This window comes from Leuresthes tenuis, unplaced genomic scaffold, assembly GCF_036924035.1.
Source record: "Leuresthes tenuis unplaced genomic scaffold, fLeuTen1.0.hap1 SCAF_5, whole genome shotgun sequence".
NCBI classification, from domain to species: Eukaryota; Metazoa; Chordata; class Actinopteri; order Atheriniformes; family Atherinopsidae; genus Leuresthes; species Leuresthes tenuis.
Window position 1 is genome coordinate 28,761,259 of NW_027325359.1, and position 12,957 is coordinate 28,774,215.

The window sequence follows — 12,957 nt, forward strand, 5'->3', positions numbered from 1 at the left end:
GACAAGAGAAAGGAAAGTGAATGACCGAAGATGCAAACAAGCTCTACAGAAACTACCAACTTCCCCTAACATAACCTCTCAGAAACCCTTCCTGCACTCATGCTTTTGTCCGTGAGTGTATTGCTGTTTTTAAACTGGTGGGCCATCCCCAAGCTGCGAACACGTCTTTAATGTTTTCTTTTCTAGGAACAACCCAAAAGAATGTGGACCAGCATCTGCTGGTCATGTCGGGTACTTTCCAACAACTGCTCACTGCCACACGTTTTTCTTTTACACATACTGCTGCTAACATTGATCCCACAAATAAAGTTTCTATTGCTACTCTGACCACTATATTCTTAACGCATTGCACAAAATTGATCTTCTTTAAAAGAGTTGCATTAAAAAGTTACTATCCACTTGAAAGCATCAGCGAAACATTTACTTCAGGTTTGTTTTAATATGTACTTGATTGTGAGCGAATAATCAAAACATCATTAATGAATTAATTATTAATATTAAGCAGAATGTGTACTAATGGATGTGCTACAGTAGCTATGTACTGCCACAAGGTGGCGCCAGGTGGCTGAAAACTAAAAGGAAGGAGTCAAACAGAGGAGAGATGTGCCATGTAAATGATATGATTTGGTTTTCTCATCCCTCACAGAGACTCCTGACAGACTATTGTTCTTATTCCCTCTTATTCCCCCGTAAGTTTGTGTTGCTGAATTTCACAGTTTACACCTTTAGATTTGGGTGAAACATGCTCCTGAACTGAGAGATAGCTCCACTGGCTGCCACTTCTGCCTCACGTGGTACAGAAAAAAACACATTTCTGTACACCCTGAAGGTTTGTACGTCCAAATCAAAAGAGATTCAGGATCGGAGGAGGATTGTAGGTGCTGGGAGATTTGAACCTGCTTGTTTGTGCAGACCTGCAGTAGGTTTTGGCCCCAGCACGGTAAATGGAACACGGTAAATGACACGTTTCTATGTCGCTCGATGTACTTTTTATGTAAAAACTGTTTTGTTAGATGACACAAAATGTTTGATTTCTCAAGTTAATACGAGTTCTGTAATTCAAAAGATAATGAAAAAGCTGTATCATTGAGTCCCAACAACAATGAAGATCAGAGGAATTAGATTTAAGTGGATTTGGATTAATTAAAGCTTGATCTTTTTTTAGATTTTTTGCCAAAAAGAACAAAGCTGAGTTTTGCCAGCGTTGTCCTATAATCCGCTCCTGCATCATACCAGTTTCCAGTCCTGCTGCAGGCCCTCGTCACTGTAGAGGATGTAGTCAATCCGGCGCCCGTTGCCCTTCAGCGGGATCTTCCTCCCTTTCTGACTGCTGGCAGGACACTGGTTCTTACTGGGAGGAAACACCAGGTACTCCTTCCTGCCTTCCTCATTCTCCATCACTCTGACAGAGACAGAACACACTGAAGTTTAGATTCTGACACTCATTCTGTTAATGCGCCCACAGAGACTGTACTAATGGCTGTTCTTCCATTTAGCTGCGCTGTGCAGCCTCCACCAACAGCATGTCAAAGCTGGAAGAAGGTATGGATTAACACAACAGCGATGCATTCATTTTCTATGGAATCCAGAATCCAACTGCAGTAAGGCTGGATTTCCAGACCACTGACCCTTTGAATCATTTAAGGTTACATGAGCCTCAAACCATGCGGCCGTACAGGCTAAATGTTCGTGTACCAGCGAGACATTCTTCTCACAGTTCGAGTTGTCATTAACATTTTACACACCTAACATTTGTGAACAAACACCCCTGTCGAAGGTAAACCACCACATTTCATGGCTAAGACAACGTTGTGGTTAAAGATGTCATAACTGTAGAACGGGTTCACATAAGTAAGCTAAGAGGCCCCGTAAGGAACAAAAGTTTAACGGCATCAGCCAATATTCAGCTTGTTGACTCATGTGTAAGGCTACAGTAAAGGTTGGTTAATACGTTTGTGATGAAGGGCTGAAAGACGGTTTCATTCATTCTTCATAATGCATTTTCTTTTATTTCACTGACATTGGGCAAAATGATGGTTTTAAACGTGCGTGACTCACTTTTGTAAACTTTCAGGTGAACTGACGTCGTCGTCGTAAAGGCCACTGGGATCCAGCAGAGTACCTGTTTAACGACACACGCACACATGCACATCAGTGTCGACAAACACAGCAACTTAACTCTGCTTTACAACGTCTCTTTGTCCTCTTTAAGGTGTCCTCTGTGGGGGGAGGTTTTAAAAGTTGACCGACAGATGCAACACTCCTTGCGTCTCCGTACACACAACATCTGTTGCACATCTGCCACTCCTGCCAGAGGGAGGAAGCTTCCCTCCTCTGTTGCTCTTTTCGAGATCTCTCCCATTTTTTCTCTTGTTTTGCTGGAAAAAGGAGCTGCCAGGTGACCTAATCCCCCTCATCTGTACACACACCTGTCTGTTTACGGCTGTGGAGCGACTGTTCGCTCCCAGGAGAGCTTTTTGTTTTACTTAAATTTGCAGATTCATTAGTTATTCATGTTCAGCAACTGCAATTTCTCCCATCCGTGGACACATGGAGATTTTCCAAGTGTGGCATCAACAGACTGAACCTGTTGCAGCAAATATTTGATATAAAAGGGGCAACTGCAGTTTTCTGAGGAACGCTGTCTTTCTGCCTCTGCCTTCATCCTCCATTCGATAGAACTCCTCTTCTGCACTTAATACAGCCGTTGTTTACAAGTGTGAAACAAACCCGCTCATTACGGTGACTATGGTCACGGTCAGATTGATAGCCAAGCCTCTCTGGAGATAACTAATGCAGTTTGAAGAATGACAGTTTCAGGTGTTTATATGAGTGATTGCGTTCTAAAAATACCCTTTTAAAGACACTCCTTCAATACAATTAAGATTGTAAGTAGTAGCCAGGTGCTGCTAATCAAATTCACCTGATTAACTGATCATCAGTAAGTGTGAGCACCTCTATAAGAGAAGAAATTATGTCAGTTTGCTGCTCTGCAGCATCCAGGTGTGTGTTAACACAATGCCAAGGAGGAAAGACACCAGCAATGATCTCAGAGAAGCCATTGTTGCTGCACATCAATCTGGGAAGGGTTATAAAGCCTCTTCTCTCTAAAAAGAACATGGCAGCACAGCTCAGGTTTGCAAAGCTGCATCTGAAAAAAGCACAAGACTTCTGGAACAATGTCCTATGGACAGACCAGACCAAAGTGGAGATGTTTGGTCATAATGCACAGCAGCATGTTTGGAGGAAACCAAACACAGCATATCAGCACAAACACCTCATACCAACTGTCAAGCACGGTGGTGGAGGGCTGATGATCTGGGCTTGTTCTGCAGCCACAGGACCTGGGCACCTTGCAGTCAGTGAGTCCACCATGAACTCCTCTGGATACCAAAGTATTCTAGTCAAATGTGAGACCATCTGTCTGACAGCTAAAGCTGGGCTGAAACTGGCTCATCAACAGGACAATGATCCCAAACACAGCAGCAAATCTACAACAGAATGTGTGAAAAAGAAAAGAATCAAGGTGTTGCAATGGTCCAGTCAAAATCCAGACCTCAGCCTGACTGAAATGCTGTGGTGGGACCTTAAGAGAGCTGTGCATGAACCAATGCTGCAAACCTCAATGAGCTGAAGCAACGCTGGAAAGAAGAGTGGGCCAAGATTCCTCCACAACTAGGGGTGGGTGATCTGACGATATTAAATCGTGAACGATTGCAACGTGAAGACGATCCGTAACGATCGTCTAGGGCACATTCTATAAATTGCAGTTGTATGCTAACGCACCGACTCACCAGACGTATTACGTCATCAACCTGAACGACCAATCACAGCGAATTACGGGCAGTGACGCGCTTTCTTACCCGCCTTTGTGTGTGTAGCAGTAGCCGCATGGAGAGCCATGGCTGAAAGCCAAACAGAGGAGTTGGTCGCTAAAGAAAATTCCACCTCCTTTGGATTTTCCGCAACTGATCAAGCGCAAGCAAATGTAATTTGCAAAGTTTGCACAGAAACGGTTCGCCTGTCGGGTGGCAACACGGCGAACCTGTTCAATCACTTGAAGAGAAAGCATCCCAAACAGTATGCTGAGAGCCAAACAGCGAGGGGCCCGGCGGCACCGCAGGCGGAGGCAGCAGCTAGCGTAAGACCAAAACAACATTAACACAGGCATTTGACAAAGGCACTCCGTATGACAAGTCAAGCAAGTGATAGAAAGAGGTAACAGAAGCAGCTACCTTTTATCTTACAAAAGATATGGTACCGCTCAAGTCGGTAGAAAAGGAAGGGGTTCGAACGTCTGCTTCAAGTAGTTGACCAGCGGTACGAGCTGCCCAGCCGAAAATACTTCTGCAACTATGTCTGTTTTTCACTTTTCAATTTAAGATTGTGATCGAAATCGTCATTTTATTTTTTAAAAATCGTGATATGATATTTTTGCCATATCGCCCACCCCAATCCACAACCATGTGAGAGACTGATGACGTCATACAGAAAACCACCACTTCAAGCTGCTAAAACTTCTACAAACTGCTGGATCATGGGCTTTAATTATTGGACAAGTTGAATAAAATGTACAAATGACTTGTCTCTAACTACCAACTTGTTTTACTGTTTTTGATTTTGTTGTCCTGGTGGATGAATCATTTATATAGAAGTGTTTGTCAGTCAAGTGATGACATGTTGAGTTCAGCGAAGGACTGAAGCGCTGTTGTGAAATTGGTGGGTGGCGTCTGTGCCAACATCTTGTAACGCTTGGAAACTGTAAGGACGGTTTCCTGCGCAGCCGTTCTGCTGTCATCACGACCAAGAGTCAAAGTAGACAAGGCTGGGATCAATGAGACTGAAAGCAGAACTCTTTAATACTGTGTACACCGGCTCATACAGCTCACATGCATCAGAAGTAAGACCTCCAACAAAGAAACCAGGTCCTATTTATACCCTGAGGTACGTGCAAAACAGGTGTTATCTTCCTCATATGATTTCTATATGGAAAGTCCAGACATCTTGGTGCCATCTTAACATGTCACAAGTTTTCTCTAAACCTCCCAGTACCATATATCCCAAGAATGATGCATCATCAATCAGGTCTGGTTCCTCCCAAAACATACAATCAGAAACTGACTGTCCAACACCTTCAGTTCACCTGCTTTCCCGTTTCTCTTCTGAACAACTTCAATCGTCTTTGTCACACTCGATGTTCAAGGTGTGTAAAGTTATTCAACCTTTACTCAAATCCCAAAAACTCCCATAATCCAACGCAGCAGCAGCAGAATTTGGACGAGACCTGATCAGACCTACACCTGGTGGATCACCTTTGAGGATGACTACAGACTTTTCTCTGTTGTCTTTGAATGAGCCGCTCCAGCTGAAAATGAAGACAGCTGTAATGAGATAAGCTGCCAGATAAGTTGTATGACTTTAGCAGACGAGGCGCGGGCACACATTGTGACCAACACATTTGGATTATCAATAAAAGGGCTTTGGAATATAAAACGATCAGTGGGCATCGTCTGTGACCTGTTGCATTGGAGTATGGAACACCAAATGTAAACATTTCGTTAACTTATAGCTCACATTTGGCACATTTTCTTCTAATTTAAGCTGAAAAATGACAACATGTTGACAACAACATGTTTAGAGCTCAAATTTAGATTTAGATATAACATTTAGATGTGAATGTATTACATTTAACATTTAAATGTACACTTCTACACTTACGAGTACGTTTGCAGTGTTATTTCAGGTTAATTTTCATCTTAAATGTAAGGAAAATGTGCTAAATATAAGCAAGTCCAGACATCTTGGTGCCATCTTAACATGTCACAAGTTTTCTCTAAACCTCCCAGTACCATATATCCCAAGAATGATGCATCATCAATCAGGTCTGGTTCCTCCCAAAACATACAATCAGAAACTGACTGTCCAACACCTTCAGTTCACCTGCTTTCCCGTTTCTCTTCTGAACAACTTCAATCGTCTTTGTCACACTCGATGTTCAAGGTGTGTAAAGTTATTCAACCTTTACTCAAATCCCAAAAACTCCCATTTCCAATAATACTCTTGTAATAATAATGCTATTAATGATAATACAAGAAAAAATAAACAGGACAACAGATTATAAGGACAAATAATAATATAGAAGCACAGATGTTCTTTGGTATTACATAACAGCAAACCATTTCTGCATCCTCTTTATTGATCTGCTGTATGCTTTACAATCCTCCCCTCACTATGACGACCAGCTTCTTGCTTCCAGTAAAGCTATTCTGAAAGAACAGTTAAGCATTTCAGCCTTCATAACCCTCAGACCGCAATCCGCTGTCGTTCACCGGTGAGATGGAGAGATGAGCACTCAGAGATCCTTTTGACAATGAGGCTACGCGGCCGTCGGCTGGATAATGTGGTTAAAAGGCTCCGTATGAAAAGCGCATCCTTCTGAAGTTCCTCCAGTCAGCTCAGGAGTGCTGGGAGCTCTTACAGAGAAGTGGGCGTCTGATGTGCAGACAGCAGTTTTCACGAGTCTAAGAGCAGGTTTTAGATCGCGGAAAGAAAGGTGGTGAAGTACGAACGTGGAAAGCTGCTCTGCACAAAATGGATGCTGCGTGCCTTCCCTTTCAGGGTGGTTGACGTGACCTCGGCTTCTCTGGGCTCCTGAATCCTGACACCACCCACGAGCTGAACAAAACAAGCGCTCCCTCACATCAGTTTTTTGCACACCCTGAAATACGCAGGAGGACACGGTTGCTGTTCTTTTTGGGTTTGCTGTTGTTTAATCTCTCTCCTGAACACGAACACATCATGAAATGGGGTAGTGGACATTTTCTCCTTTTACAGAAGCATTTCATTTTCACAGCCTTAGTCGTGTGAGGTTACTTTCACTCTTCTTGACTATCCAGGGCTCTCATGTTAGTCGTAATTCCCAGCTGATTTCAGTGCATCACGAAGCTCTTTTTACAGAACACACGGACACATTGTCAGCAAAACGTCTGACTGAGGCTGGAAGTCTTGACCCTTTTTTTGTCTCACAGCTGTATTCATTTAGGCCTAATCATCTTTGGATAATCTTTATGAAAAGGGATAATCCTCCTCCTCTTTCTTTCATTGATTCATTGATCCATTCCTGTACTCTCGCCTCCCTCTTCCTCTACTGACTAACAGCGGTCACGCGGGAAGTGCAGATATGTTCTCCCCGTCTAAATAAATAAGGCCTTTAAACAAGCCCTTTCACTCCGTTCTGCCCACACTGTCCCCGAAATACCGCTGGCCTAAATAACGCTCCGTATCCAGACCAAAACCCTCCAGTCTTTACGTCACTAATGCCCATGTATCAGCCCGCTGTACTGGCTGTATTTTAATTCACACAGTGGGTGCATCCTGATTTAGCCTGACAGAGGCAGATTAAATTCTGCTCGGCTCTGCAGTCACTGTATGGATCGCTCCTGAGTGTGTTTACTGTAGCAACACCTGTGTTTCAGAGTGCCTGTGGTGTTTTACAACGGTGCGTGTGTGGTCTGCAGACTAATGTGTGCAGTTGTGTGGATTTCAGTGCGTGTGTTCTTACCCAGAGCCCACGGTTTGTCCTCCCCTGGCCCCAGGCGACATGGGTCCTTGTATTGAGTAAAAAGTGCATGCTGCTGCTCCAGCTTGTCCTCTGGAAAAGTACAAACACACACACGGCGTTACATGGCAGAACAGTAACACAATTCTGATTCCTCGTTTGAGAAAGCTACTTCATTTCCAGAAGGCGCCGGGAGATCAGTGTGTCTTCTTTCATGAGGCCTTGCTGTCTGAAGCTCTGGAAGTCTTTACTCATCTTTATTTAACACCAAATTGCTATGCAGGACTTAAGTAGCTCCGTCATAAAAAAGCAACATGTCCACACGGACGCGGGTATTTTCTGTTTGTTTGCTTCCATCACCAACATGAATCATTCGAACATATTTAAAAACAGATCAGACTGAGCCCTGCTCTCCGGTTTGATGTCAGAAGGTGCCCCGATCTCGCCTTTTATCAACATGGCATCAGGAGACACCTGCAACCGAATGCTTGTGCTGAGCTTTTTAACAGGAACTACAGAGTTCGACGCTACATAATCCAACGCAGCAGCAGCAGAATTTGGACGAGACCTGATCAGACCTACACCTGGTGGATCACCTTTGAGGATGACTACAGACTTTTCTCTGTTGTCTTTGAATGAGCCGCTCCAGCTGAAAATGAAGACAGCTGTAATGAGATAAGCTGCCAGATAAGTTGTATGACTTTAGCAGACGAGGCGCGGGCACACATTGTGACCAACACATTTGGATTATCAATAAAAGGGCTTTGGAATATAAAACGATCAGTGGGCATCGTCTGTGACCTGTTGCATTGGAGTATGGATCACCAAATGTAAACATTTCGTTAACTTATAGCTCACATTTGGCACATTTTCTTCTAATTTAAGCTGAAAAATTACAACATGTTGACAACAACATGTTTAGAGCTCAAATTTAGATTTAGATATAACATTTAGATGTGAATGTATTACATTTAACATTTAAATGTACACTTCTACACTTACGAGTACGTTTGCAGTGTTATTTCAGGTTAATTTTCATCTTAAATGTAAGGAAAATGTGCTAAATATAAGCAAATTAAGATAAATATTAAAAACGTGTAAGCTATGACTTTGTAACTAAAGTCATCCCAGTCACTCTCTTTAAGACAAATAACTTAACGTGTCCTTATTTTCATAGAGATGCCAACGCCTTAAGGGTCACTGACTTTCTTCAAGGAGTCAAGCCCATTTAATAGGGAACACTCTTTTCCATGAATTTTTTCTGGCCTTTTCTGACTTCAAAATTAAGCTATTTTAACAGTAAAAAGGAAAAAAAATTCAGTTTGTTAACTAAAACATACGCTGACAGCGTCTGTTTAATAAATAAAGGTTCAAATTAATAAATTTCACGTCAAACTCTGGTGGACATGACTTTTCTCCCTTCTTCGATGAATTAAAGGAGCCTTAATACTGTATTTCTACACAGCTGGGACATGCACAGGACACAGATGTAGGGGTAACTTGATATGATTTCATTAGATTGTCTCCGTTTTGATCAATTTCATGTGAAAAATTCAACATTATTCATATTCAGACATAGTTTTTAGAAAGGTAACAAGTTGTCATTCAGTTAGTGATGTTGGATTGTAAAAATCCAGAAAAGAATAAGCCGGATATCTTTACACTGCAGTTCACCTCAAAGCATTTATTATTAATGTAAAGTACATTAATATCTGATTAGTTTCCACTGTATGAAGGCTGGCACTGTGCACCTATCCTCTGTCGGTATGAGAGCAGGATCCTGCTTCGTGTTGGCGGGCAGACGGATTTAACCTTAACCACCACATACCTGATGAGCAGTTGTCAAAGTTGAGGTCTCCCAGGATGACATCGAAGGCCACCAGGTCTTCCAGCACCTTCTCCCCCTCAGGAGGCTGGGACGAGGATTGGCGAAACTCAGCCCCCCACTGGAGCAGGAGGTCGAGCTGCTCACAGCGGACCGCCGCATCACCTGGACAGAGACGCACAAAGATCCCGTTTCTTTCTGCTGTCCGGCTTCATTTACTCAACAGTCAGATTGTAAAGTTACGTGTGACACAATATCGAGTCTCTTCTGAAGCCGTTTTGGTTTGGTGGGATTTGCATCTGCCCGCCGCTGCCAGTAAATCTGATAAATTGCAGTTTAGTTATGCGGAGAAAGGAGGAGGTGAGCTGAGGGAGGCAGCGGGTGAGAGCATGCGAGAGAACAGATGAATAGTGGAGAGTGTGAGAAACAAAGAGGTGTCAAGATATTGGAGGGTGAGTAGGTGGCTTTGGCTTTGATTGCTCGCGGCTGCAGCTCGAGTACGTGTGAACTTGTGTGCGTTTGTTGTACATGTGTCTGCGTACGTGTGAAAAGTAAAGTTTGGGGAAAAATGTGTATTTAGACTTAAAAAAAATAATTCTTGTTTTCTTGAAGTTTAAAGTTATTAAACTCAACCCAAACCATTTTGATCTAATAGAAATCAAACTGTGGCTGTGGTTTTTCTTTACAGTAACACTTACTTTCTCAGAGAAGTTGTCTCGTCCCAGCTTCTCTGAGCAAATATTTTCATTAAAAATGTCTCACTTTTAACATTTGTAATGTTTTCTCTGCTCAGTTGTAAATTGAAATAGATTTTATTTATGAGATTTGTCTTTTATTCCTCTGAAATACACAAATCCTGTAAAAATCAATAATCAGTATCAATATGAAATGATATAGGGGGCTTAATGTTTTCGGGTTAGAGTTTGTGGTGTTCTGAAGATTATTCTCACCAATGTGGAGCGTATAAAGAGAAAGAGTGCACCCCAGGACAGAATTCAGGTTGTAGATCTGGTTGCATCTGAGCTGGTGTAATATGATAGAAGTCCTGAAATGTAAGCAGGTAGTTGTCCTAACCGTATCTTTGCTAAAAGCAGCATCATATGCACTTTTCTTCCACGCTGAAAAGTCTTACGAGGCGCGCTGTTGCGTGAATGGGCTTATATTTGTTAAATAAGCATATAATAATATCTTAAATAGTATTTATTTGAGAATATTGCATCTGCTAATCGAGGTCTGTCCAGAACACTGTCTGACTCAACCTAAAAAACATCTAAGTAATGTGCTGATGATCTTTGTTGCCAATATTCTGCCTGATTAATTAACAGGGCGATTAATCAGTCTATTACGGTTTTTAAGATTATTAAAAGAGATTTGAAGGAATCAGTTCACAGTAAAATGCAGTATGTCACGTTTATACATGTGTTTTTGGTGTTCAATCATTCTTTTCTGACCTCTTTAAGAATTTAAGAAAGATTGATCTGTTTAATTACTGAGTAAAGACACAAAAACACAGATAAATATGGACCTTCAGCTACCCTACAAGTTAGACGTTGAGTCTGGAGGTAGTTATCTGACACCTGATGCTGCACTTTGATTGCAAGTGTTCATCATTTTAAAGCACACAGCTCACTATTAAAATGTTTTGCACAGTCATAAAAAACTGGTTCAGGAGAGGCGGTAATTTAATGTCTTTCCTTTGTGTCATCTACCGAAGCCCACACTTGTTGGATTACTGTGAGTCCAACAAACACAATGCTTTCAAGCCGTGCGGAGGTGAATATTAAGGGGTTTATTTGCATAAAGCGAGAGTCAGAGTAATTGCTGAAGCATTCTGGTGCATAAAAGCTTTTGTGCACCTGAGAAGCTGCAGCGACAGCTGTGTAGCAGAGCGACGATAAATCCCTGAAACACCAACTGCTGCTGCACACCTGAACAACACCAAAGCTGAGCTGCCACGTCTCATCCATCATTTACTTCAGTATATGATCACTTAGGCCGTCAGTATCTCTGCATCTTCAGTCTTGAACTCCAGCCTTAAACGTTCCTCATATACGTATCCCTCCTTTCAGGAAAGAACCAGGTCTCTGCACTCCTCCCCCTTTTTTCCTCCCCGCCTCAGCCACACCAACCCGGCCCCTTCACCTCAAAGGGCTTCATCTTTGATGTATCTTTAGAAACAGCCCTGGCACTGCTATATTTAGACCTGCAAGAAGCGTAGGAGAAGCCCAGAATAGCAGGCGAAGGGGAGGGACGTGTCTCTGTTAAAAAATGAGGGTGGCATCGACCGGAGGCTTTAAATAGGGCTGTGACGCCTTAAACAGCTTGAGGCAGTCACCATGGGAACAGCACGAGGAGGTATGCACAGGTTTTGATGTGCTCATTTATCTAAGTATCTGGACACAGAGGCGCACACAAATAGAGCCGATCACACGCAGATCTGAGATGATTTCTATTCTCAGACCGGAGCAATCCTGACGAGTGAGGAGCAGCGTCACAGAAACCTTAGAAATACACGATAGTGTGCAGATGTGATACACAAAGACAGAAACAACAGGGACAAAGTCACACAGCATGTAACTGTACCTTCTATGGCGTGGAGGTGCGTGCACGTGAGGTATCCCACAACTCTTTGCTCCTGATGTGAGGTGCCCACGTGAACCTACGGGGACCAGAAGAAAAACATGGATCATGTCACTGCGCTGCAACATAAAAGCCGATTTACCAAGAGTGGCTGGATAAAGCAAGTGAAGAAACAACATCACATCAGTCTAGGTGAGGTGAAACATTCCTAATTACAGCTGTAACTCACTGTAATTACAGCACTTAAGGTGTGTTGTGTAAAGCAAATATTCATCAGGCGCTTTTCAAGAACAAATATCGCAAAGATCAAAAATAATGAAAACACAAAATGAGATGATAAAAATAAGGGCCAATCAAACAAGATAAATGAGGCAGTGATAGTAGTGGGACAAAGTGGAAAAGGACAGGTAATAAAGAATAAAGTTTTAATATAATTCTAACCTATATATCTCTTTATAAAGCAGTTTAGCAGTCCATAATTGATCATAATTTCATACTAATGAAATTAAATTGCGCAAATTTGTGATAATACTGACTGAGTAATCAGCGTAAATAGGAGTAATTTAGACATCTACAAAGTATTTTAAGTCATTGAATGTTGCACGAGACGGGCATCTAAAATCACAAAAACAAGCTTGTTACACTCCTGAACATACCGACTGTCAGTTTATTGCGGCTCACGTGATTTAGTACACCAGTTTTAATTTGTGTATCAATCTGCTGACTGTTACATTGCTCTATCGGCCGGGAGGTGTTTTAATAATCTGGGAAAGTTCAACACTTGCAGTGAGGATGTGTCTGAAAGACGGATGAGCAAGTGTTTCTCTATCAGTTTGGTTTGTGTTAGTCTGAGCTGGGTTACCAGTGTGTGCTAGCGTGAGCTCTCAGGCTGGTTTCTGTGTGCTCTCTCATACAGTTATCATGTACCGTAAATTCCGGACTATAGCGCGCACCTGAATATGGCCGCACCCTCTAATTTTAAAAATAAAATCCA

At 42.4% G+C, this 12,957-nt stretch overlaps 1 protein-coding gene across 1 annotated transcript in view; it reads right to left on the reverse strand.

The window, feature by feature from the left end:
* smpd3 (sphingomyelin phosphodiesterase 3) overlaps positions 1-12,957 on the reverse strand; it is an 82,633-nt gene that overhangs the window by 8,433 nt on the left and 61,243 nt on the right. The window contains exons 5-9 of the mRNA XM_072386575.1: positions 11,967-12,042; positions 9,387-9,548; positions 7,562-7,651; positions 2,059-2,122; positions 1,234-1,402 (exon numbers count right to left, since the gene is read on the reverse strand). Of these exons, the coding sequence (XP_072242676.1) occupies positions 1,234-1,402; positions 2,059-2,122; positions 7,562-7,651; positions 9,387-9,548; positions 11,967-12,042 (561 nt within the window). The remainder of the gene's footprint in view (positions 1-1,233; positions 1,403-2,058; positions 2,123-7,561; positions 7,652-9,386; positions 9,549-11,966; positions 12,043-12,957) is intronic.